General features: G+C 44.5%; 1 protein-coding gene across 1 annotated transcript; it reads left to right on the forward strand.

The window, feature by feature from the left end:
• Positions 1–879: 879 nt before the first annotated feature.
• LOC110544178 (killer cell lectin-like receptor subfamily B member 1B allele C) lies at positions 880–11,170 on the forward strand. The gene is made up of 6 exons (XM_060384259.1): positions 880–1,012; positions 3,271–3,369; positions 3,953–4,027; positions 5,278–5,432; positions 5,752–5,867; positions 10,360–11,170. The coding sequence occupies exons 1-6, from the start codon at positions 928–930 to the stop codon at positions 10,499–10,501; spliced, it is 672 nt and encodes a 223-aa protein (XP_060240242.1). The 5' UTR covers positions 880–927; the 3' UTR covers positions 10,502–11,170.
• Positions 11,171–26,788: the final 15,618 nt, after the last annotated feature.

Here is a 26,788-nt window from a genome sequence, read left to right on the forward strand (position 1 = left end):
GGCTTCTACTGGCTCCATAATCATCAGTGGTCTTGGGTGAGCCCCATGTTGGATGTCCACACCCCGTGTCTTCTGGACCCCACAGCCAGCAGACTGCTGCCACGGCCATGTGACTTGAGTGTCCACTACAGTTCCACCCTGACCACAGAAAGCGACTTTAAGGAAATCCTGGCTTTTCTTCTTCTTTTTCACTTGTGATATGAGAATGGCTGACCTGGTGCCATTTGTAGTCCTTGCTCTAAGGCCCTAGGCCTGAGCATCCTTGGAGGAGTTAGCACAGCCCAGGGACCCACATGCTCCACTCCCTGTAGCTCTGACAGAGGAAGTCCTTTCACACATGCTGTCCCCCATCACTGCTTTCCCATTGGGTCACTCACAGGTCTGTACCACATTCGTGTCTGCATTTCCATGTTTCACGGCTTCATTCACAACATGGCCATCTCAGAAGACTTTTAGAGCTTCAATTGATGTCAAATAGTACCATGGACTATTTGTACCAATCCTCATTTTCATAGCGTAGCATAAAACATTGTGCATCTTAATCTCTGGGGATTCAGGGGTAAGGCAGAAGCACTTGAATTCAAGATGAATATTTCACTGGAGCTCTGAGAGGATAAATCATGGTTAGAGGAATAAGAACAAGAAAGACCTTTCCAATACTTTGTCTAAAAAACAAACCCTATGTTCTGTATGTTATACATTCTTTTCTGTAAAAACAAAACAAAACAAAAAATTAGCAAGCTGTGTGAGGTCAGTGACACACACAGCAAGGTCAGTGACTATGGAGAAACCCTGAGCTACCGGTGTGGGAGGGTGGGGACACACAGCAGAGCACTTGCAGCGGACTTCCTTTTTCGCTCACTTCACCTCGCAGAACTTGGAGTTTGTCCCTGCTCACGCGATCAGTGCCAAATCCCTCCATCTACAATGGACACCTCAGTGGTCTATGCTGACTTAAACCTAGCCAGGACCCCAGAGCCCACACAGACATCATCTCCATCTCTCCCCCGAGGTAAGCAAGTTTACTTCTCCTCTGGCATTTGAATTCTCTTCCGGAGTGAAGATTTTCCTCTGAAACATATGGGTTTAAGCCATTGCTTTGAAGGTGACAAGCATGTCTTTGAAATACTATAGGCAGCCTGTCTGCAGAAAATCACAATTTGGGAAAGGCCATGCATTCTGTTTTTTACTCAAGCAGCAGGCAGAAAACCTGAACATCACTTCCCCTAATCAGCCTTAGTTTAAAATCCTGACAAAAAGAGAATATTTTGCTTATATGAGCAAAGGGGTGTTTTTACAGATACTTGCTGCATTCAATTTCCAATTCCAAATTCATCTACAGAGCATGGACACTATGACCCAGTTCTACCTCAGTGGCAACCACAGGTCTCCCATCATAGGGCAAAGCTTAGACTTCATGGTTAATGTCTTTGTCTCCTCAAAACAAGGACAATCTTTGGGGGAAAGTCAGAGGCAAAATCAAAGGCTGGAATTAAATTAAAAGCTGGTGACTTATATAGGTGTGTGTGTGCGTGTGTGTGTGTGTATGTGTGTGTGTCTATTTAATTTTTTAAAAAGCTGGTTCTTTCTATCTTGTAAAGTATAACAGCTTTAAGTAGATGAACCTCAAGGTAGCACAGCCACATGGGAATTAATCTTTCAACAACCGGCCAAAAGTAGCACTCTTGTCCACCACAGGATTTAGTAGTAACTCAAACAAAAGAAATATAAAAGGCTGGGAAGAGGCAAAGCACGTGACCTAGGGATGGCTGAGATGTAAGAGACCAGACTCTCAGGCAGCAAGGACATAAAATGATCATGATACAGCATTCCATTCTGCTGTCTAACTGACTCTACTGACACAGACCTTAAAGCAGTTGCTTTCCAATTAGACTGTTGAATTGTCAATGGTTTGAGTGAAAAAAATGTCTCATGATACTGTTTAGATAAGTGTCAGTGGTAAGTGGAGGGAGGAACTGGCTTGATAACTGGGGAGTTGATGGCACCATTTTTTTGGGGGGGAGGGGAGAAGGAAAGCCTTTGTTTTTCCATGATGCTTAGCAAACGTAGATGTTGAAAAGCGTGTAAGAAAATTAATGTAGCTAAAGATTATGATGCTCTCTTCAAACTCTACTGGATATGATCCCAAGTCAAGAAGACTGCATAGAAAAAGTGTCTAGAAAGTCTAGAAAAGACTTGAAAAAAGTAATCATTATTTTCAATGTCACTAATATGGAAAACAAACCTAAAGAAAAAACTCGTAGAAAAAAATAGAGCATAACATCCGAAGAGAAAATTCTGACGCAGTAGCATAAAAACTGTGAAACCACTGGTACCTGTTAGCTAAAGGACTCAAACCGTGGTAAATTCATAGCACTGTGATTAGATCTGCCTGCAAAGAGAACTGGAAAGGGGGTCATGGGCATTGACCAATTTTGTTTGTGGTCAAAAAGCCAAAGGTCTGTTTTGATGGTACAATGGATAAAATATGTACAAATGCCTCCAGAGTTTATTAAGAAAGAAAGAAGAAAGAAAGAAAGAAAGAAAGAGAGAGAGAGAGAGAGAGAGAGAGAGAGAGAGAGAGAGAAAGACAGGAATAATCAATGCTGGCAACCCTGTTGTGGCAAAGATAAGAGATAAGCCGGGGGGCATTCTTCCTCAACACTAAAGCTATCTTATTAAAGGAAAGAAAAAGAAAAACCAGATTTTGCTACTACCTACCAAGCTGTGAAAGTTATAGCCACAGTATGCACTCATGTTGCTCCAAGTTGGAGAAGATCATTCTAGACAGCAGTGAAGCAGGCCTCATGTTAAATAATAGAATTACTATACATTGCCAGCACAAAGGTAACCCGTGAGTGTGTGTGTGTGTGTGTGTGTGTGTGTGTGTATGTGTGTATACCTTCTATAAATGAAGATGCTCCTTTTTAGAGGACATGCTGGCTCATTTCCATAACAGAACATATACTTTATTTTTGTACAGCATTCACTCAGAAAATTTCAAAAGATCTTTCTCATCAAGTTTGACCCTCCTAATACCCCTTCTCACAGGAAACATTTACAAGTAGACCTATGTTATCAGAGAAAAGACTATTTGACCCAACTGAAAACTTATCTTGTGGAACTTTACGGTAAGGTGGCTGAGGAAGATTCTTTTCCGCATCCCCACCCTTAACTTGAATCTTGTTGTCCACATCAATCAAGAAACCTCTGACTTCCTTTTCAAATGCACTCAACTAGATGAAAAGCGTATTTTCTTTAATTTCTCAGACACCTGTCGGTGCCCACGCTGGCATTGGTTGGCTCTGAAATTCGGCTGTGCTGGGCTCATCCTTCTTGTCCTGGGGGTGATTGGACTCAGTGTCTTAGGTAAGTGAGACAGAACCTTTTACCTTAAAATTCTTTCTCTGTTTCCACCATAAGTATTTCAGCTTCCTCACATGATCTGGTCACCTTGAGCCTGGGGAAAGATCACTGATGAGCAGTTACAGGACAATGTCCCCCGTCACAGTTCTTACTTGTTCTGAGAATCATTCTGGGGGTGACACATGGACACCCAAAGCTGTGCCAAAAGTCACAGATGTGACAAGGTGACAATAGCAACGAAAACCACAAGGCCTAAATATGAGTTCATTAGGTGTCTCCTGAACCCCAGAAGGCAGCCAGCAACCGTCTGGTCGGTGTGGGTGTGAGTACACTCACAGAGGAGATGTTCAGGAGTGCAAGGGCAGTAAGAGCTTCACGGTGCCCTTAGATGGCCTGTGACCTAACACCCTGTGAATCCATCTGCTCTGTGTCCATTCGGGTCCATTGTTAACATGTTGCTAATGCATTGTCTCCTGTCAGTCCTCCAGCTTGTTCAGCTGAATGACTTCCTGAAGTGATAGATACAACACCCGTTTCACTGCCTTGTTCAGCATTTCATCTTCTTCCTGTGTTTTCTTATTACTAGTGCCATCACTGCTCCAAAAAACATCAGCAGAAAAAAGCAGTGTGGATGTTCAAGTGAACAGGACAAAACCAGCAGGTAACTTTGACATCCTGATATTAGATCACTATCATGTTACCTTTAGTCAAAGCTCACACCACTGTGTGTCTTATGTTTGAGAAAAGTGAAGCAGAGAAAGTTAAGAACTTGTCAAAAGTTTCATGACTGGTAAGTGACGCCACTGGAGACTTCACTGAGGCTCCATGACCTTCAACTCTAGCATCTTAGCTACCTGGACTTGCTACCCCAGGCTGCTAGCACAGTTGATCACTAACAGACAAATACCAATCCAAAAAGCAGCAGGGGGCGTAAGAGGCAGCCAGTTGTTAAGAGTGCTTGTGTGCAAGCGTGAAAACTGTAGTTACAGCCCCAGCGTCTATGTATTAACACCCCCACACTGCAAGAGAGGATGGGCACTGAGGCCTGCTGATTTCCAGCTTCGCAGGAAAACACACACACTCATTAGCTTCACATTCAAGGAGAAAACCTGTTTCTAAAGAATAGGTGAAGACAGAATAGGATCGAGACAGAGACTTACATCCTTCATTGGCCTCTGTATGTGCCTAGGCATGTGTTCTTGAACACACGTGCACATAAATACACACACACACACACACACACACAAAGCACACACACAAAGTAATATGCTTTAGAGCCAGTGCTGTGGAGAAACAACAAGACCGTGCAAGTCTTATAAAAAACAGAACAAAACAAAACAAATCATTTAATTGGGGCTGGCTCACAGTTTCAGAGATTTAATCCATGTCCCAACAGTGGGGAACACACAGGAGACATGGTGCTAGAGCTGCTGAGGGAGAGTTCTATATCTGGATCTGCAGGAAGCAGGAAGAAAGGGCCCTGGGCCTGATTTGGGCTTTTGAATCTTCAAAGCCCACCCTCCCACATCCCCCACTCCTCCCTTTCACCATGCCCCTCCCCCATGACACCCTTCCTCCAACAAGGCCACTCCTCCTAAAGTAATACTACTCCCTGATAACTAAGCATTCAAATGTGTGAGCCTGTGGGGACCATTAGATTCAAACCACCTCAAGGAATACTTGACTGTTTTAATAAACCTGTCGAATAGATTAACTTTGTCTGAAGTTAATTAATAGAAACAAGAATAAAATACATTCTTTGTTATTTATATTTCTCTGATCTGTCATGACAGTACTCTCGTTCCTGCACCTGTTAGTGAAAGTGAGTGTTAGTAAAGCAACTACTGTGTGCAGCTGGCTGTGGTGCAGTAAGAACAGGTAGAAATATTCCGTGTCTCCTTCTCACTTCAGAGAGTCCAGCTAAGTCAATGTGCCCAAAAGACTGGATTCCACACAGACATAAATGCATACATTTTTCTGAAGTTCCCAACACTTGGAAGGAAGGTCTGGATGACTGTGATCAGAAAGGAGCCACTTTGCTGCTTGTTCAAGACCAAGAAGAGCTGGTAAGTTGTTCAACAAAACAGAGATGTTAGCTGTTCTTGAAACTACACCACTGTCTAGACTTACACATGCTCCATGCAAAGGAAGTGGGGACTTTAAGGAAGCTCATAGTCTGAGAGACTAATGACATGGAGCCAATAACTGTGTCTGGAAGGCGAGTGTCCTAGGATCATAAATATGGGCACAGATTTCACAAAGGAGGAAGAACTAACTGGGCACTCAGGTCAGAGACAAGTGACCTTGAAATAGTTTTCAGGAGTCTGATGGATGAGTCACCCAGACACAGTCCCAGGGTTAAATCCTAAACTGTTTTGATTGTAGAGATTCCTACAGGGCTGGATAAAGGAAGAAGGCCTTTCATTTTGGATTGGACTAATATATGAATTGCCTGACAAGACCTGGAAGTGGATAAACAACTCTGCTTTAAGCTCTGATGTGTGAGTATAGAGATGCTAACTCGAATATTCATTTCTACTGCGGAGGTTTTAGGGGGCTGCTGCTTGGGGCTTAATAATAAGGACATGGAGACACCTGAATAGTACAAGCCTGTTAGCCTTTTTGCTGGAGGCAGCTAACCACCTACTCAGGAGGACTCCCCTGCCACCATGCCTCCTGCTCTGCTCCCATTCTTCCTCCAGCACCAGCCTCCAGCTCTTTATTTTTTCTTTTTAATGTAAATTGGTGTTTTAATTGCATGTGTGTCTCTGTGAGCGTGTCCCCTAGAACCAGCCACTTTTTCATCCAAATCCCTTTCCTTTCTGATACCAAAACCGCTTATTAGCCCAGTGGGAGAGGTTCCACAGCTTACTCAGCTGAACCAATCAGCAGCAGGACTACACCTGTCTGTCTATCAGTGTTGGCCAGACTGAGGACTGAGTTACGCCCCCTAAACCTGCCCCATCACCAACCCTCCAGTAGCTTGATTTTTAACATGATAATCCCAGAGAACCAACATTTTGGGCAGGTGAGGAAGCAACTAACATTTACATATTAGAAAGCAGATCTTGTGGGCTATAGAGGACAAACCGTAGACCCTGCCAGGTCTACGTGTTTACGTGCCAGGGGCACACGTTCATAGCCAGTTGATACACAATGTGTGGGAGTAGTTTACCCCAAAACATCTCAGGTCATCAGGGCTATAGGGCTCTAACACTGATAGCTAAGAGGTTCAGAATAGTCTGAAAATATGATTCCCAGGGTGGCTGAAATGCTTCACGTATGAGAAGATACCAGCCTTATAAAAGATGACATGGACTGTCTTAAGCAGCACATTTTAAATGTTGGTGAAAAAAATAGCACAGGGTATGTTCAGATCAATTTGTCAGGTCCCAACCAGTTGAGCATGAAATAAAGTAAAATAAAATAAGATAAAATAAAATAAAATAAAATAAAAATCAGTGTGGAGCTCTTACATCTGAGAGAAAATACCCACATATTAACAGTTGTTGGAGAGGATATGATAAAATTGTGTATAATCAGCTTTTTGTCATTGAAATAAAAGATCTGAGACAAACAAGAATGGAAAGATGATTGGGTATCTTTTATTTTTAAGTGAAGAAGTCTCAGCCTTTGGTCTGCTGCTCCATTGCTGTGATTCCTGAGGCAATGCAGAACCTCAGTGGAAGGGCAGAGACAAGCAAAGCTGCTCACCTGTAGAACACAGGGGCAGAGAAGAAAGGAGACACAGGGCAGATAGGCCTTTCAAAGCCATGGCCCCTTCCTGTGAGGGTCACTTCATTCAGCTAGGAACTCATCAATTAGTTAATCCATTGATAGAATTAACGTCCCCATGCTCCACTCACCCATGAGTAGCATCAGCAGCTGGACACTGAGATCTCAGTAGGTGCCCAGTTAGGGCATACTTGGCATCTAAGCCATAAGTGTGTGTAGATCACAAAGCAGTCAAGAGCTATTTGCTGTTCAGGGTCTCATTTTCTTATTGTGGGAGACTGCATGGGAGATTGCAGTGGGAGAACTGATGCTTCATACTTAAGTTATATATTTGAGCAGAATTGGTAATTAGTGGCATAACAAGGAGCAATGCATCACCACTCCAGAGGCAGGAGGACCTGGAAAATAGTTTCACACAACAGCCGACTTTATTCAGAGCAGCAGACAATTAATACTGAGGGTTAAGAAAGCTCAAGCTGACTACAATAACAAAGGCCAGCTGAGCATGGCAAATACGGTTTTCCAGAGAAGCACACAAAGAACAGTTTAAACATTATCAATCAGTAGTAATAATCAGGCTGAAGTAAAGTCACTTTTTTTCTGCTGCACCTAGTAGAGCACAAAAACACATCCAAGAACATTTTTATGTTTTAAAGAAACAAGACTCGGGTTTTTGTTTTCTTTTTAATATTTTATTTGTTTATGATTTATATAGTATTTAACCTGCATGTGTGCCTGCCTGCCAGAAGAGGGCACCAGATCTCATTTCTTTAGATGGTTATGAGCTGCCTTGTGGTTGCTGGGATTACTTTTAATTTTTTTAAGAAGAAGCTATTATGTTGAGTACCATTTTTATTAATTGTGCTGTTGAGTTTTATGTCAGCTTGATAAAAGCCAGAGTAATCTGGGAGGGGGAAGGGGGTCTAGCCAGGCTGAACAGGGCAAACATGGTGCCGGCAGGCCTTGGCCTTTTTCCTCATTTCCTCTGCCTTGCTAAAAACTGTTCCAAATCTAGCCACCAAGGTCTTTCCCCTTATTGGGCCACTTCCTCCCCTGAGGCTGAATACCAAGGTTCAGTTATCAAAGTATTGAAGTCCAGCAATCAAAAGACCCCTTTGGCTTACTCATGCCCAATTAAACTTAAACACCTCATTTGAACACAGGGTTTCCCCTCGTTCTTATAAACTGCCGATGCCTGTCTCCTCTCTGTTCCTTTATGGTCCTGCCTCCTGCTTTCTGACCTGCTTGAGTGCCTGCTTTGACTTACCTCAGTGAAGGACATATTGGAACTATAAGTGAAGTAAATCCTTTTCTTCCCAAGTTGCTTTTGGTCGTGTTGTTTTATCATAGCAATGGTAACTTAGCTAAGACACAAATCTTGAGCAAATTTATGCAAATTACACAAGTCAAAACTTTAAACATTCCTTTTAATCATTTAGAATAAAAATGATTGAAATTTAAAATACTGAAACATACAGATATATGTTATATAAAATATAATAATGTATTAAGTTTAGAAATTGTTAAACACATTGTTAACCTAGAGAGCAAATGTTGACAGTATACAAGAACATATTTTGAATTCTTTTTTCAAAAAGTAAGATGTTAAAGTGGGAATTATTTTAAAACAAATAAATGTTATGGGTTAGAATATATTTACAAAAACAAAAATATACACATCTTGTGTCAAAAAATCTATCCTGATTTTTTTCTAATGCTTTCAGAGTGTCATATTTAGGGTTACTGTTGCTATGAGCAAAAGCAGGTTAGAGAGGAAAGAGTTTATTTATCTGGCTATGCTTCCATGTCACTTCTCACCACTGAAGGAATTCAGGCAGGAACTCAAGCAGGGCAGGAACCTGGAGACAGGAGCTGAGGCAGAGGCCATCCTGCAAAGTGAGCCTCAGAGTCAATCAGAGAGTGGTTGGTTACTTCCACAATCGTCCTGCCACTATTGCACCAGCATATAAGCGGGTTGTTGTAGCTTGTGGGATCCACAGCTAAGTTGGACACTGATAACTCTACTCACCCAGAAACCTGCACAACACTTTCCAGTGTGTGTGTGTGTGTGTGTGTATGTGTGTGTGTTACTTAATTAGGCTATGATATAACATGTTTACATTATTGTGATTCACGGTGATAGTAAAACTGTAAGATATCTGAAGTGTATGGGTTCAGCTCAGTCCATCTGTCATTTTACCATGAGTATAAAATGATCACGTGGCAGTGATCATTAAGCCCGCAGGCTGCTGAGCTACGGTAGAAAGAGCATCAGTCAAGCCCTGCTTTTGTTTTAATTCTCTTACTCTGGTTTTCAGATAAGGAAAATGTAACCAAATTTCCTGTATGATTATTTGATAAAATAATGTTAGTGATCTCCAAAGGTCTGATAGGAGATGGCCTAGGAAACCTTAAGGGCATTTTTAACAGATTGGTGTAAGGAAATTATCTTTACACTTGAAGAAAGTCCTGAAGCATGAAGAAATAAGACAAAGGCCATTTACAGTGGAGGGAAGTCTATGGCGTGACTGCTAGCATTCAGGAAGTTGGGTGAGAGCAGAGTTGCCTCTCAGCCCAAAGGGCTCCATGAAGAAATGACAAAAGGAAGAAAGAGCAGCTGTAAGACAGCCCCAGCCACTGTCATACACCACCTTCTGTTTACAATAAATCGGTGCAATCTGAACTCATCTCTTCCTACAGTTAACTCTAATTTTTCCTGTGTTGTTTGGATTCTAGTTCACACCTGAGCCATGTATGAGTATTAAATCAAATGCCCACGGGCATAAAGGGTTATGATTATCACATGGCCTTAGCCTCTTTCCTCTGTAGATCCTGTGAGCTCAGTCTGTATGTTAAACACAGTCACTGAACACCCACCATGTTTAACTGTTGTCACTGTACATATGAATGCCTTCCTCAAGCACTGGCTGGTTATAATGTATACACTCAGGAAACAGGAGCTCAGGAAAGTGAGGTGACTCTTTTCCTTGCATGAGATGTTGTCAGTCCAATGAGATGCAATCCTGCTTCAAAACCTTTTTGAATATTTTTTTTTCTGAAAGAATTCTTCTGTAGTTGAAAGTAAAATTGAAAAATATAGAGGAGAAGTGTTCAGATAAGCCTCCATCTTTAATGTCCACACATGTTGTTACTCTGTGTATGGTGCTTAAGAACTGTGGATTCTACAGTCCTTGGAAGTCTAGAGGAGAAGATAGCCAATTCAGGATAACTAAGAGCAGCTGTTCTCTTCCTCCTCAGACTACAAGTCACTGGTGAAGCTAAAGAAGGCAGCTGTGGTGCCATCTCAAAGGACAAAGTGCTTTCTGAGGGCTGTGTTTCAGACAACCGCTGGATCTGCCAAAAGGAACCAAAACGTGATACCATGTGCAATGACTCCTGACTGCAAATCACATCTCGATTACTTAACCATGCACAGCAGATCTCCACACTCAGTCTGTCTCTCCTCCCAGTTCAGTTAGTGCCACAAAGCATGGACTCTGAAAGCACCATGATGCTTACAGATAATTTGTTCTGTAAATGTGAATGGACAGAGAAACAGATGTGCCATTCTAAGAGAGGTGTTCTGTGAAAAGAAGCCCAGGCAGCTGAGGGGCACCAGATTTGAATCCTGGAAACCATGACCCTCACTGTGTTTCTGAGCTCATCTGCAAAATCCACAGAAAACCATTTACAAACTCATTATTAAAATGCTTGCAGTGCAGGAACTGGTGGCTCTGGGAATGCTGAGCAAGGAGGGTCATGAGTTCAAGGCCAGCCTCAGTGTGGTGGATTAAATGATAAATGTTCTCCATAGCCTTGGGCATTTTACCACTATGTCCCCAGTTGCTGACACTGTCTGAGGGGGTTCAGGGAGTGCAGCCTTGCTGGAGGAATGTCACTGGAGGTGGCCTTTGAGAGTAAAAGCCCCAGCTACTTGTAGCTTGCTCTGCTTCGTGCTTCCAGTTCAGATGTGAGCTCTCAGCTGTCTACTCCAGCTGCCATGCTTTCTGTTTCTTGCCTGTGCAGACTCTAACCCTCTTGAATGAAAAGCCAAATTAAACTCTTTTATAAGCCACCCTACTTATTGTGTTTTATCATAAGAACAAGATAAGTAACTAATAAATTGTGCAACTTAGTAAGCAAATCAGAAACTGTTGGGGGATGTTCTCCTACACTTTGTATTCAGATGCTGTGCCCTGAGATCCAGTTGCAGTCTGGATGTGGGCATTGTCATTTCTATGAAGAACATCCTGTCTCGATGTTGTGTAAAGAATGCTCCCCATTTGTCCCGGAGAGGCTAATAAAGAAGCTGATGAACCCATGACTGGACAGAGGAGAGAGCAGGCAGGACTCCTATTCCCAGTCTGAGGTCTCAGATAGAAAGAGAGTGGGACAGAGAAAGGAGGAGGAGGAGAGAAAGAAAGAGAGTGAGAAAGAGGAGAAGGGAGGAGGAAGTCACCACAAGGAGGACCATGAGGAGTTTGCCATGAGGATGGAGAGTTATGGCAGAAGGCAAGTAAAAGAGCTCATGGCTGGGGGGTAGCCTGACTAGAAAAAATGGGTGAGAATAGAGAAATACCTGAGCAGTTATAGAGCTTAAATCTTGTTGAAGAAATCTCATAAGACTCCGTGTCATCTATTTGGGAGCTAGGGTGGGTAGAGAAGAGGACCCTAATAAATACATATTTCTACAGAAACAACAACCAAAACCCTGCTCCTGGCAGTTAGCTGCAGTGATCATATTGCAGCAGAGCAGGGAGCTTAGGGAACACTTTAGTAACTCGGGAATCTACTTCAGTTGAGCTCTGCACACACCTCTCTTTTGGTAATGCACTTGGGAGCCCAGGTTCCTTTCCTGTACATGCTATGCACACATGTCCCATGTCTAAACACAGCACCTCATGATCTGTTAGCATAAGATAGTCCCTGCAAGCACACCGATGAAGCCAATTAAAGGTTTGAGTCCTTTATTAATGAGCAGACCCAGAATGGGCTCACGCCTCTGCAAAGTTTCTTGGTGCCCAAGCTTACAGGTATAGTACTTTAAAAGACAATATACTAGCAACATCTGTGCTCCTTACAAGGCTTGGCGATATCTTTAGACGCGACATACTATGTTTGAATGTTGGTCAAAGTCATGGACGGTCCCAGAAGCTTAGCCACGGTGAATGTGGCCACTGGGGATGGAAAGCTGAGAAGTGACCAGTAACATTAGGAATCAATGGTGTTACCTTTGCCATTTCAGTAACACAGTGACACCATCAGAGCATAAATCTGAAGGGAATATCCCCCTAAGTGATCAGGCGCATGCTCGCCTCCTATTGCTGACAACTTTCTGACACTGTTCAAGATGAGCTGAGTCCTTCCTGATGGCTCACAATGCATCCCACACACGGATGTTACACACGATAGCAAGTAACCCTAAATGTTGATTTGGGTGGAAAGTTTTCCCAGGATTCCCAAGAAGTAGACTGTCTGTCTCCATCACTTCTGCTTCAACATTAATTTACTATTGGAGAGGGTCCTGCTGAGATCATCTCTGAAAGTCCAGCTATTAAGGTGAAACTCCACCAGGAGGGCGTGTGAAGTATCGGGTCTAATTCAGAAATCACAGGAGGTCACCACCTCACCTGATAGATCTGACTCAATGTTTACTGGCATAAACTAACTGCAACTCTGAGCCACATCCAAAATACAGTATTCGGTATCCAACCCTATCTCCCGTCGATTATAAAACAAAACAAGAGATAATGTTCATGAGGGCATGGAGAAAAGATAAAGTGCCCATCTCGGTAGGAGTGAAAGCTGGCATGGCCGTTATGGAAAAGAGCCAAGGAGTCCTCAGATAATAAAGCTACATCTACTTTACCATCAGACAATCCCAGTCTGCAACTGTGGTGAAAGACAAACTCTGATATGTTTTCAGTTCTGATTTTCAAGGATGGAGACGGGGCAGGAAGAAATAGAGAAATTGAATCAGTTATTAGCTATTAGCAAAACCGGACAGAAGACTTCCTCCTTCCCTCCACCTTAACTCAGAACTTAGCTGGGCAGGTGAAACCAGGCGTAACTGTGAAACTTCCTTCACAATTTAGTCTACCCAATGCAGAAGCAGCAAGGACTGTCCTAATGGATTCCCCCTGTGTCCCTAAACTGTGCCCACTTCCTCTGAGCTCTCTTTTTATCCATAGGCAAAGTGAATTCAGCATTGGCAGTCTCTGAGTTCCTTCCCCGATTGTTTATTATTAAAATGATCTTGAGGCAGGGCCTGGAGACCAATGCCTGGGAAAACAACACCGAAGAAAGGGGTTCATGAATTCCAGGACAGCCTGGAACACTCAGAACTCGTCTCAGGAAGCCGAAAACCAAAGCTTTGGGGATAGATTTATTTAGCTTGAATCTATTTCCAATTGCTCCCCAGCCTTGATGGTGGAAAATATGGAAATTGTGACCTGGTCCTTTTCTTGCTAATACCTAAAGCAGCTCATCAAATCCTTTTATTGCAGGGAAACCTTGGTCTCAATTGTTTGTTTGTTTGTTTAACAATACGTACGGAATAAAGTCAGTGCCTTACACAGCCTATTTTCAAATTGCAGACTATTCCTAGAGCCAAGATACTGGAGGAACCTAATCAGGCACTGATTGGTGAGCGAATGACAGTGCACACAGCTGGGCGTTAGTTTCCTTAGTTGCCCATCCGAGCCTTACACCTCAGATAAGTTACAAAATTAATCAGCAAGAGGGTCAGGACCCGGCCCAGAACTCTCTCAAGCTACGCATGCAGTCTCTGCTTCAGTCTTTAGTCGTCTTTTCTGTTTCCCGACTGGTTTGGTTTGCTTTTGAGACAGGGTCAGCTCTGTGTAGAGAGGGCATTGAAGGCTGGCGCTAGGTCCCTGCAGCCTGGCCTTCGGAGCGCTGGGATTAAAGGCGGCGCCACTAGGCCTGGCCCAGCCTGCCAATCTGCTCGTTGACTGTTTTGTGAATCCTCTCGACGCTCCTTCCCTGCCTTTTGAGGCGTCTTTGCACATTTCTCTCCCTAGATCCAGCAATAGATGTCCCCAAGCAAGGTTTTACTTTCCCTGAGGAGTGTTAGCTCATAAACTCAAAAGGGGGTCTATCGCCGCCTTGTGTCCATAACGCTCGGCTGCAGCTTCGAAAGTAAAGCACATGGGGAGAAAATTGACATTTACTACCTGAGGGAGCCTTGGCAGCGCCTGTGCTGTCATAGTCATACAGCAAGTGATGTTTCAGTCTAGCAGACTTTGGAGGGATCTGCTCAGTAGTAGTGTTTTTTAATACAGTGGATAATCAGAATAGCGTCATTTGCTTGCTCCTTTGGCCCAAGTTCAGCTGTCTGGGGCTATAGCCTTAATGATGCGACAGGATCACGGGTTATTTTTATTTACATGAAAACAAATTTAGAGGCTGTCTCGGTCTAAACAAGTTCAGTAACATCTCTGGCTGTTGCCTCTGCCTCCAGAGCGCTGGGACTGAAGGTGTCACCACCTCGGCCCACACAAGCTCATTTCCTCATCAAGCAGTTATGACACCTGCTGCTTCCACAACTACATCCTCGGTGAAATCGCGTTTCCCAGAGCTGAAGTGAACACTGTAATCGTATGGCTGCCAGTACCAGCACCGATGCTATGGAGCCCGGCCCTGAGCTCAGAGACCAGCCTGGCTCTGCCTCCCAAGAGGCGGGATTAAAGGAGTGTGCCACTGCCCAGCTGTATTGTCTCCTTGTCAGTAAGAACATTAAGCACAGGGATAATCTCTCTGACAAAGATTGGGCTCTAACTCCTGAATCTAGATACACAGCATTGTCAGTATTTTTTATTAAATTATTTTTTATCTGATATGTGTGGGTGTTTTGTGTGCTTGTATGTCTTTTTACCACTCGCATGTCTGGTGCCTGGAAAGATCAGAAGAGGTCAGAACCCCTGAACTGGAGATACAGAGGGTTGTGAGCCATCATGTGGTCCTGGGACTCAAACCCGGGTCCTCTGGAAGAGCCACCAGTGCCCCAACCACTCACCCATCCCTCCAGCTCCAATAATATTTATTACAAATGCTCTATAACTATTATTGGAAATTCCTTTCGGTTCAACGGTTACACAGAAAGGTGATTTTCATTCTGTAAAAGGATAAAATTCTTAGCATGTTTTGTATGAATTCTAAAATAATGATGAAATGCTAAAGTTTCTTTAAAATAAAAAATTATGTATTCCCTGAGATGTAGAATGCAAATAGCTCACAAGCCTGCTCTTTTATTTGCATTATTATTATCCTAATATTACTTCAGTTGAGTGCATCTAGCAAGTGTAGATTAGGACAAAATGCCCCATAAGGATTTGTTTCTGTAAAATTTACATATACTTATTTTTATGTTTAACCCACTCTGAATAGAGTGATGCTTACACATAGATAAAGCAAACATTTTCAACCCAGGACAGCAGGTTTTCTTCTCCTGTGGCTGACGTCTTCCCTGTGAAAATGGTGATTTTGTAGTTGCAGCTACCAAATAGCTTGGAGAGACGGGGCTGACAGGGCGTCAGAGTCGCAGTTGTGGGCTGATGAAAATGTGTGAAAAGATTTCTTGAGTAACAGGAGACTGCCAGGGTGTCTGCGGTAGGAGGATGAAGACAGATGGGAAATCATTCAGTCTTTGTGGCCAGCTCAGAGATGAACAAGCAGGAAGAAACAGAGCCACAGGGATTTGCGAGGGTGAACTTCATTCCGTTGGTTGGGAGGGAGTTTTCTTTTGCAAAAATATTTATTTTCATTATTTTTAATTGTGTTTACTGAAGTTTTTTTTTTTTTTAAGAGGAAATTTTCAAAGCTGCTTAGTAACATTCGCAGAGAATTAAGCAAGCGATTGACCAAAACCTGAACTCGCCTCTATTTGTATGAAGGATGGCCTTTCCCTGTTTTCTCTGGAGTTGTGGATTTTTAAATCAGTCACATAGACTGACCTGAAATCAGAGAGAAGGTCATGTTTTTGGAGCCAATTTTCATGGTCTGCTTAAAAGTTTCAATTATATCATTATAAAATAGAATGAAATTACTCTTACACAAAACCCATAAATAAATGAATGTAATTTTTAAAACAGCTCAGTCAAGCGCTCCTTGAAGTTTTTCAAATCCTCCACTTTCCCCTGACTCCTGTGTAAAGACTGGTAGCAAAACCTCACATTTTCCTCCTGCCTTAAAACTTTGACAATGTAATTGTAGCAAGCAGCTGGAAGTGGTCATGAGCCTCACACTTGCCAGAACTGGGAGTCGTGGTCTGACTGGAAGTCACAGCCTTCTTGTGGATGCCAGGGTGTTCAAGTGCAGCGTGGACCACCGCTTGGTGACCGCTGCATTCGCGTCTTCTGACAGAGCTTCCAGCCTCTTCTCATCCATCCCTAAGGTCAGGCACGTATGACCTCTTGTTAGCCTTCTAGGTCAGGCCCTCCATGTAAGACTTTTGTTAGCCTTCCACATTGCTTTCGTTCAGCTTACAAAGTCCTCTGATAAACGCTGTGGAATTCAAGGAGGCTTCAGCCCAGGAAAATCACAGTGCTGACAGAGCGAAGACGGAAGTCACACGATCATCTCAGGGAACACAAAAGCAGCATTCAGCAAGATCCCACACCACTTTACGGCGAGGCATTTAACAAAGTGGAAGCCCTTCCCCTAACGCGGTGGAGAGCATTTGTAAAAAGCCGGTGGCTTCCTCAGCCGTTAGACTCAGGGTGACTGTGCCCACGCCTGCTGGCCAGTAAATCCCCGAGGCCGTAGGCACGCAGAAGAAGTAGAGACAACTCTATGAGAGGACAACAAATCATCTCTGTCAGCAGAGAACGTGTTCCTTAAAACTGCAGTTCTGCATGTGTGTGTGTGTCTGTGTGTGGACCTGTGCACATGCCATGGCAGGCATGAGGAGCTCAGGGGACAGTCAGCAGAAGCCTACTACACAGCTACTTTAGGGACGAAACTCAGGTCCTGTCTTTCTGTCTTTCTCTGCCTCGTCTGTCCGTCCATCTGTCTGTCTGCCTCTCTCTCTCTGGGTGTGTGTGTGTGGGTTGGGGGATGAGTCACACACAAACTCATGAGAGCCAACAAAGCAATTTAACATTTCAGGCTATAAAGTTCCCACCCAGAACCCAGCCACTTTATCAGTTACTCTTTTGTGACTGTGATAAAACACCACAGCCAAGACAATGTGGAAAGGAAAGGGTTAATTTTGGCTTATAGTTCCAAAAGATGAGAATACACAGCAGCAGGGCAGAGACAGCAGGCTGGCATGGTGGCTAAAGCAGGATTCTAAGAGCTCAAACCTTGGAGCACAAGCATGAAACCGAGAGAGTAAACTGGAAGTGTGGTGGGAGCTTAGGCCCTGCCCTCGAGGCCAGTACTTCCTCCACCAAGGCCACACCTCCTAAACCTCCCCAACCAGCCTCACCACCTGGGGACCAAACCCAAATGGTCAAGACTGTGGGGGACATTTCTCATTGAAACCACCGCAGTCACCTTGACTGCATCACTGACAACGAGCAACTCAAAGAGAAAGCTAAAATAATTGCTTTAACAACATCACAGGATGGACTGAAATATTTGGGAACAAACCAAGGTATAAATGTGAATGCTTTATACAGTGTAAGCCGGAAAACACTGCTGAAAGAAATTAAAGCAAACACTAATAAATGACATTTTGGGTTAATGGGTTGAAAGAGTAAGTATTGTTGAGATGGCCATGCTAACAAAGCGATCTACAGACTCGAAGCCACCCCTAATAAAACTTGACAGTGTCTACTAGAACTGCATAGGATCTGAAACCTTCAAAGTACTTTGAAAATATACAAAGCTGGAGGACTTAGGTGGGCTTATTTGAAAACACCCTAGTAACCTATAATAACGAGTTAGTATAGTACTGTCACAGAAAAAAATAAACCATAGTAAAAGATTACAGAACTAAAAATATTATTAAATGTTCACGGAGATGGTCACATGATTTGACAAGGACATCAAACCATACCATGGAAGGAAAAACAGTTTATTGAGCGAATAATGGTGGAAAAACTGGATGACCACGCACGTTTGGTCTTAACTGTTCACCATGCACAAAAATCAACTCAGAATGAACTAAAGAGATAAACAAAACACTAACGTTCTACAGTTCCTGTAAGGAAACATAATGACTTTGGATCTGATGGCGACGTCTTGGATGGGACACTAAAGGCATTGTCCACAGACGCTCAATAGGCAAGAGAGGCTGCAGGAGTGCTGAAGGTGTTTCGCGGTGGCCATAGCTGAGACTGAACTCAGAGCTGCAGCGAGGGGAGGGCTTCCAGGGGAGACCGGCCCGGGGCAAGGGAGCAGAAGAGGCTTTTGGGGCTTGTGAAGCTGTGGTGCCCTAGAGTACAGGAAGGCGGCTTGGAGGCTGGGGATGTTTGCTTCCCCAGCAAATGTGTCCTACCGCAGCTGAAATTCACACTCCTCCCCAGGCGGGGCCCGGCTGACGTCATCTGAAATGAAGGCTAACTAGCTATGGAACTAAAGTGGGCTGGTTCTGGTGGTGCAGGCCGGTAAAATTTGCTGAAGGAGGCAGAGGCAGGAGCATCGGGAGTTCGAGGCCAGCCTGAGTTACACAGTTTTTATTCCCGCCACGGCCAGGAAAACACTCGGAACCACCTCAGGCACTGAAATACCCACACGCACCACAATCCACGGCCCACAAAGCCTCACCCGAACTCCTCTCGCCCTCACCTCCTTTGGCTACCGGCACCCAGCTCGCTCCGGCTCCTGCAGACACGCAGGCCCCGTCCACACGGCTGCGCACTGGCGCGTGGCGGGAGGAGCCTTCGGGGCTCGCGTCCTGGCGATTCCCTAGAGTCGGGGCGGCTGGCGTCAGGCTGGAGTGTGCGTGGGAAAGGCGAAGGGCGTGTAGACACGGCGGCCAGGGCGTCCTGTGGACGTGGTGCGCGGTTTTCAGAGCAGAATCCTGTCAGCAAGTTGACCAATGACGTCACTGTACGTAAGAGATAAGTACTCTCGGAGCAGCGGTGGCTCCCGCCGGTTCTGGTGGCGCAGGCCGGTAGTATTTGCTGAAGGAGGCAGAGGCATGTGGATCACGAGTTCCAGGACAGCTTTGGCTACACTTTTTCTTTTCCCGCCGCCGCCGCGAAAACCCTCGCAGCCACTTCACGCACTAAAACACGGACATCATTAAAAATCAAGCACATACAAACCCTCACCGCAAAGTCCTCTCCCTCATCCCCGTTGGCTTCCAGCTCGCACGGCCTAACGCTAAAGGCCTCCCTAAGGTGAAGGACGCCCAGGCCTGAGCCCGGCCAGTCCCCGCGCTCTCTTCCCCACGGTGAGCGAGCAACGTGCTGTTTCCACCCTCTGCTCCTGCGGCCCCCGAGTTCCCCCCACAACCCCGCGTGCACATCCCGCGGGACCCGACGTGCCCCGCGTGATTAGGAATGCGGCCTACACGGAATCGTAACCTACTCAAAATAGGATGGTTTTATGCGTGCGTGCGTGCGTGCGTGCGTGTGTGCGTGTGTGCGCGCGTGTGAGTGTGTGTGTGCGTGTGTGTGTGTGTGTGTGTGTGCGTGTGTGTGTGTGTGTGTGTGTGTGTGTTTGTGTGCGTGTGTGTGTGTGTGTGTGTGTGTGAGGTTTTTTGTTTTGTTTTGTTTTTAGCTCAATACTGTGTTTCTTAACGAGCGGACTCTGAGTGACAACATCCTGTCCCAGGGTCCACAGTTTGGACCTGACTGTTTGCACCCTCGCTCCTCACTGTGTCAGGACTGAAGGCAGGACGCTGAAGCAGTGGCCTGGTCCTTGCTGGAGCCTCATGGACACTCACCCCTCCTCACTCCTGCAGGCTTTCCAACACTGGCTCTCAAAGCCTCTGATCTCTAAGGCCCGACTTCCCAGCTTCTAAAATCTTTCCTTCCTGATTTCTGCACACTCTGCCTTAAAAAAAATATTAAGATGATTCTGTAAGTTCTTATCTAACGATTTATTTAATTTGCTTATTGGGTTTACTTCTTTAATCATTATTAACTCTGTTTCTTATTTTATCTCCTTTTAGACTAATAAAGCAACAAGTCTCATTTTAATTGGTTGATATGAATCTTTATACAAATTCAAAGTTATGTTCTAAAAACACACTACATATAGGATTCAACCTGATTCAAAATAATTTTTATATGATGCTAAAATATCAAAGTTATAAAGGTCTATTCAGATTAACAAGCTAATTTAGAATGTATGTCTAACTGCCTATGTCCTTACCAGTTCCTGAATAAATGAATAAATGCTTTTCTCCCACCTGTGATCTGGGTTGGTTGGCCACTAGGCTTTCTGGCCAATGGCTTTGGTATAACAGATTGAAATAGAATTTTAAAGTTGTTGTTGTTCTGTGCTGTTCTACTATGTTGTTGGTTCTAATACTCCTGTCTCAGGAGTTACTAGATACGAGTTTTTGCCTAGATACCCTAAAACTATATGATATATTCATTTGTTTACAACATTAAAATTTGGTCATTATGTTCTGTCTTCACTCTCAAAAGGGTTAAAAATTGCTGCCTTATAAATATGTTTAGTTCTGTTTGCTAAATTATAGCCTTAGACTTTTATAAGCTATTGACTTTTTATAAACTAAATTATACAGGAAACTGTTAAACTCTCCTCACGGACTTTTTTTTTTTTTTTTTTTTTTTTTTTTTTTAAGGCTCCAAGTTAACAGGGTGCCAGGGACTGACCCAGCCGGGTTCCACAACCGCGGGCGAATCAGGGTTTTTGTATATCAGGTTAGACACAGGTAGGCGAATGACAGAGGCCACACCGAAGAGTGTTTGAATCTGCTGCAATTTTTACTGAAGTCAGGCTAATAATTTTATAATTATTACATAGGGAAACACCTTAAAGTTGGCATACTTCCCAGAACACTTAGATTTTTACCAAGAATACAAAGTTTACATTTTAACTCAAAAGTGTAGTGAAACATAAAGCAGCACCCACAAGAAATCTTGGCCTGAGAACTTTTTGATCAAAGCAAACAAACAACAAAAATACCTCAAACTGCAGTTTCATTATTGCTAACCAGTGAAGAGGAAAGTCAGGAGCTAAGTCAGATGTCTGCCAAAATATTTCTCTGTATCAAAGTCTAAATACACCTTTGTTAACCGTCCTCCCATATGCCTTGCTAAAGATTTATAATCTTCCCTAGAAATAAGACGCCAAAGGGAGGCATGCTCAAGCCAGCTGTACTTTCCCATGCTCTCTTTCCCTAAAGAGGAGTCCATTATTTTTTGCTATTCTTGTAATGTTTCCTGATACTGAATCTGATCTATTACTTCTTTTAAGATTTTATTATTTTTTTTACTTTATTCTTGCTAAAGGTTTTAATAATCTATCAAAGATATGTTTTCTTAAACAGTTAATTGTGCTGTTCCAAAAATCACAAAGAGAAAACAAAAGGCTCATTAATCCAACCCCACAACCGCAACCGAGAAAGCATAGAAATCTCAGAATATGTCTTTTTAGCTTGGGTGGTTGGGAGGGGGGAGGGAGACACTTGCCAGGGAACTCTAGGGAGCATATTCCTGAAGAAAACTTATCTCCAGTCTAGTAGCACAGTCTATTGATATGCTACACTGACGAAGCTGGAGTGGGCGTAGCAACAGGGAAAAAAACCAAAGTCCTAATATTTAATAGTTAACAAATGCAAGTTAATAGTCAGTTATCTCATAGATAATCAAGTCCTCTAACATGTCCAAAAATATATTTATAGACCTACAGATGCAACACACTGCCAAATTAACTAAACAGCTGTAGATGGTTCCTGAACCCCATCCAGAAGCTGGTAAAAATAATTTTTAAAGCCGGAGAGGAGCCTTCCCAATAGCCTCAGCTACAGCACAAAACTATGCTCCAGACCTTGTCTGCTACTCTGAGGCTGTCAGTCCTGCTGAGGAAACAAGGGGTCTGCAATGCCCCATCATCCTCTCTCTCTCTCTGTGTGTGTGTGTGTGTGTGTGTGTGTGCACATATGTGTGTGTGTGTGTGTGTGTGTGTGTGTTCTAGCCTAAGTCAACTCTGCCAGGTAACTGTTTCAAATGCCACCAGAAGAACACTGGTCCCTGGCTGCCTCAATAAGCCATGGCCTGCGTGCTGGCAGACGGTCCTCTGGAAGTCAAAATGCTCCCATGCAGGCTTGTCCTCTGTGCCCAGCCATGAGGCTCAACCATCACAAGAGCCACAGACACTTTCAGCCTTTGAGCTCCTTGGCCTGGCGGAGGACAAATGGCTCCTAGATTCAGTGACCTCACCAAGCCCAAGCTGAAGGTCTGTTTTAACCTCACACTTGGGTCCCATGGGCATATTGCCAACCTCTGTCACAGGAGGCTTCAGGCTTCTCAGTCCTCTTCATATTCAGGAGACCAGGCCTTAACCTCTTTCCTAGACCTGCTAATGTCAGGTATAGTCAGAGTGACTAAAAAAGCAGGTGTCAAATGTAAGCTTTTATCATTCCTTTAGTTAAAGGACAACAAATGTTCCCAATGAAAGGATCAAACTAACTTTGTAACCTATATGTCTTCTAAAGCCTATAGTTTTGAGTTTTCAGTCTAGGTTAAGCTAAAGCCTCTTAGTAACTTTCCAGAGAATGGAGGAATGTGACCCTATCTCTGTGGACAGATATATATATATATATATATATATATATATATATATATATATATATATATAGTGAGCAAGCAATGACCTTCACTCAGCAAAAAGAATGACCAGCTCCTTGATTTCGAGATAGTGTTTCTTAGCAACCAACCCAGATGGCCTCAATCCTTCTTCTGAGTAGCTCCTGACCTCCAGCCAAAAGCCTGCAGCCCTGATCTTCAAGGATGAACTAACCACCCCCACCTTCAATTGCAGCTACATCCACACTTGGCAGGACTGGCCAAGCTTGAGCACCTAAGACTAACCAATTATTTTATACCTTCCTCAGCCAATCCTAAATTGCCAAGACTGCAACTTCAAAATTCCCACACTTTGTCTTTTAAAAACCCAAGGCCTTTGTCTCCTGGTCCCACTCTTTGCTGACCGGCAGGGGTGACCCCATTGTGCAATGGTTAAAATAAACCTCTTGGATTTTGCAACGATGAGATCTGGTCTCCTGAGTTCTCTTCATCGCTTCTGAAAACTAGGCTCATGCTGGGCCTAACAACAACATAGTCTCGCCTATGCCTCATGGGAAATAACTGGATTCGAGGCCTAAGGATACAGAAGTTTATGTTATGAGGTCTAAGAAAGTGTTTTAAGGTTGGTAAAGATAAGCTATATGAAGGAAAGCTTCTAAGAAAATGTTTGAAGGCCTAAGAAGTTATTTTAAGGTTGATAGATGCAAGTTCTGAAGGTTAGAAGGTCTAAGGTGATTTAAGGAATCCCAAATAAATAAACATGCTTCATATTTCCTCCTGTTGTTATGGTACTGTTGTATTAACTGTCCAGAGCGCTTACATCATCACCTGAGCTCTGATTTATTAATATAACTGATAAAAAACCATTCCACTATATGATCTGCTATCACAAATCCAAGATCAAGATTTTAAATCTCTTTTGGTTTGTCTTTTTATGTCTTTTCTGAAACTTAAAGCTTAACCAAACCAAAAAAAAATCCTTGTAAGCTTCAGGAAATCCACCTGAACCCAATGCCCTGAAGGTCTGTTCTGCAGTTCCTTTACCCGGGGCATCGTGTGTGGTCACCGAGGAAAAGCCCAGGCACTGGCCAAGCCAAGCAGGCGCGTGGAAGAGCAGGAGCAGGAGGAGGAGCAGGAGCAGAGGCCTGGCCAGTTCTGAGGAATCCACGCGTGGACGAGCGGGAGTGCGCGTTCCGGGGTGACCAGCAGGGGGCGCGTGGCGGGAGGAGCCTTCGGGGCTCGCGTCCTGGCGGTTCCCTGGAGCCGGGGCGGCTGGCGTCAGGCCGGGAGTGTGCTTGGGAAAGGCGAAGGGCGTCTAGACACGGCGGCCAGGGCGTCCTGTGGACGTCGTGCGCGGTTTTCAGTGCAGAATCCTGTCAGGAAGTTGACGAGGCCGTGAGTCACTGGAGATGACGGATAAGTATTCTCAGAAGAGCACCAACTCCCGCTGGCTCTGGTGGCGCAGGCCGGTAGGATTTGCTGAAAGAGGCAGAGGCAGGTGGATCTCAAGTTCCAGGACAGCTTGGGCTACATTTTTTTTTCTTGCCGCCGCCGCGAAAACCCTCGCAGCCACTTCACGCACTGAAACACGGACCTCATTAAAAATCAAGCACATCCAAACCCTCACCGCAAAGTCCTCTCCCGGTCATCCTCGTTGGCTACCGGCTTCCAACTCGCACGAGCTCCTGCAGACACAGAGCCGCTTGTTCCACACTGCTGCTCTCTGGCCCTTCTTCATGCCTGGACTCACCCTAACCCACCGCACTCCCCACCTGCCTCTTCCCTACAGTCCCCCTGCCCAGCCACCTTCTGTTCCTCTTCTCTGGTCCTGCACACGCGGGGCCTGCCCCTGACAGCAGCTTCAGGGCTCACGGTGTGGAGTTACAGGGACCCCCCAGCCAGAGGTCCGCATCCCACACACCCTCTGCTCCACACCCTGCACAGAGCCACGGCTGTGTCCCTCCTGTCTGCCCTGTTCACTGGGCACCATTCTTCCCTCTTCTTGGTGCCTGGTGCATTTCTTCCTCCCCTGCTTTGGCTCTTGCTGGTATTTCCTTTAGTAGTCTTCTCCCCTTCTCTCCTCTTTGTCCTCCCTCCTCAGTCTCCTCCTCCTTTGCCTCCTCTTCTTTCTCCTTTCCTCACCCTTCCTTTCTTTTGAAAAATATTTGGCATTCATGGACCTCCCTGAAGCCACCCGGACCTAGGAACTCCCGACAGCTTTTCCCTTCTTCTAGGTAGGCTCTTGTCCTTAGCTGTCTTCAACTATACACCAGGATGTTCAGGATGTTCCCTAGATGTCTGTTGCAAGCCTGACACATGCAGGGTGAAGGGGCAGCTCTCCTTGTCAAAGACAGCCGTTGTCTGATCACTGACCAAGGTTCCTATGTGTCAAGTCTGACTTTTGGCCAACAACTCTGTTTTTCCCTCAAGGGCTCAAACCTCCTAAAAGCATGGGTTCCTAAGGTCTGTCGAAGGCGATGTGCGATGCTGGCTGCAGGCAGGACCCTGGCAGAAGTGCCTCGGCTACTGTGGGATGGTGAGGAGGCTTGACAGTGGTTCCTTCTGCCACGGATCTCCAGGTCTTTCTCCGTGTGGCTGGTGTGGATGGGAACGAGATGACACAGCCTTTCCATCCAAGGCTGAAGAAAGTCTGGGCCTGTGAACTCATTATTTACCGGGCAACCAGCTGCTCCTCGGAATAAACAGAATTGCCTGTTGCTTTGGCCACTTGGCTGCTGTGGGTGCTGTTGCCATCATCATGGTGACCATGTATCTGCCTGTTTAGGATCCGGAATTCATGTTCACATGCATGGCGTGCACGTGCCTCAAAAGAGTTACAAATGCAGACAACAAACATGTAAACTTACTTAAGATTGTGTGTGTGTGTAAAACTCAATACTGTGGGCCTCAAGGGTGAACTTTTGGATGACCTTGTTCTGTTGCAACGTCAAAAGGTTGCACACGCTTGTTTGCACACTTGGTCCTCACTGTGTCAGCACTGAGTAGGGCAGGATGCTGAAGCCATCTGGCTTGGGAGGAGGTCCTTGCTGGCTCCCCTCTTACCTCTGGAGTCCTGTTTCACCACCTGATCTTCCTCTCACACATGCTTCTTGCACTGGGATATTGCTTGCTTGGGCCCCTCGCCAGGGGCCAGATCCATGAGGCCACCTAGTCTTGGCTTGGACTTCAAAACCGAGAACTAGGGAAAGTTCATGAAAGTAGGAGGATTATTTGTGAAGGGGAATAAACACAACGAGGAGAGACAGACGAGGATGAAGGTGTGGTCAACGTGACCGTGACCGGAACATATCATGTGCATGCGTGATTCTGTCACAAGGAAGCGTGTTCTTTTGTATAATTAGTAAATTATTGCTGAGCGGTGGTGGTGCACGCCTTGGATCCAGCACTCAGGAGGCAGAGACAGGTGGATCTCTGTGAGTTAGAGGCCAACCTAGTCTACAAAGTGAGTTATAGGACTGCCTGGGCTATACACAGAGAAATTCTGTCTCTACAACCAAACCAAACAGGACGAAACTCAAAAACTTAATTACTAACATTTGAAAGGGGGGATAATCAGATCAGTTTTATTTACATTACCTGGCTTCAATTATTTTATTATAATTACAAAATAGATGAATACAGATGATGTCTTCAAAGTGGGGAAAACTTAAGGCCAACCAAAACACTGCATTCAGCACAAATAAACAAGAGGGTTAGGAGGTGGCTCAGCTACCATGGATGTTATGGACTTCTAGAATTATGTTGAAATCCCCATTTACCTACCCAAATTCCGTATTTCCTCCCGTTATATGGTTCTTCCTTGAGAGTTATATTTGATTTTATTGAAGTTGAATAATTATTCCAAAACTTAGTGCTTTGATGTAACAACCATTATTCGACATGACAGAAGGTCATGGAAGTCAGAAGTGTGGGGTAGCTGAGCTGGCTTCTCTCACCCTAGTTTCTTTCAGGACTCAAATCCAGGAGCATGGCGG

This window comes from Meriones unguiculatus, chromosome 5 (assembly GCF_030254825.1).
Source record: "Meriones unguiculatus strain TT.TT164.6M chromosome 5, Bangor_MerUng_6.1, whole genome shotgun sequence".
NCBI lineage: Eukaryota > Metazoa > Chordata > Mammalia > Rodentia > Muridae > Meriones > Meriones unguiculatus.

Coding starts and splice junctions, on each gene's coding strand:
- LOC110544178 (XM_060384259.1), top strand. CDS start 928: ATGGACACCTCAGTGGTCTATGCTGACTTAAACCTAGCCAGGACCCCA. Junction 1,013..3,270: donor ATCTCCATCTCTCCCCCGAG/GTAAGCAAGTTT, acceptor TTAATTTCTCAG/ACACCTGTCGGTGCCCACGC. Junction 4,028..5,277: donor GAACAGGACAAAACCAGCAG/GTAACTTTGACA, acceptor TTCTCACTTCAG/AGAGTCCAGCTAAGTCAATG.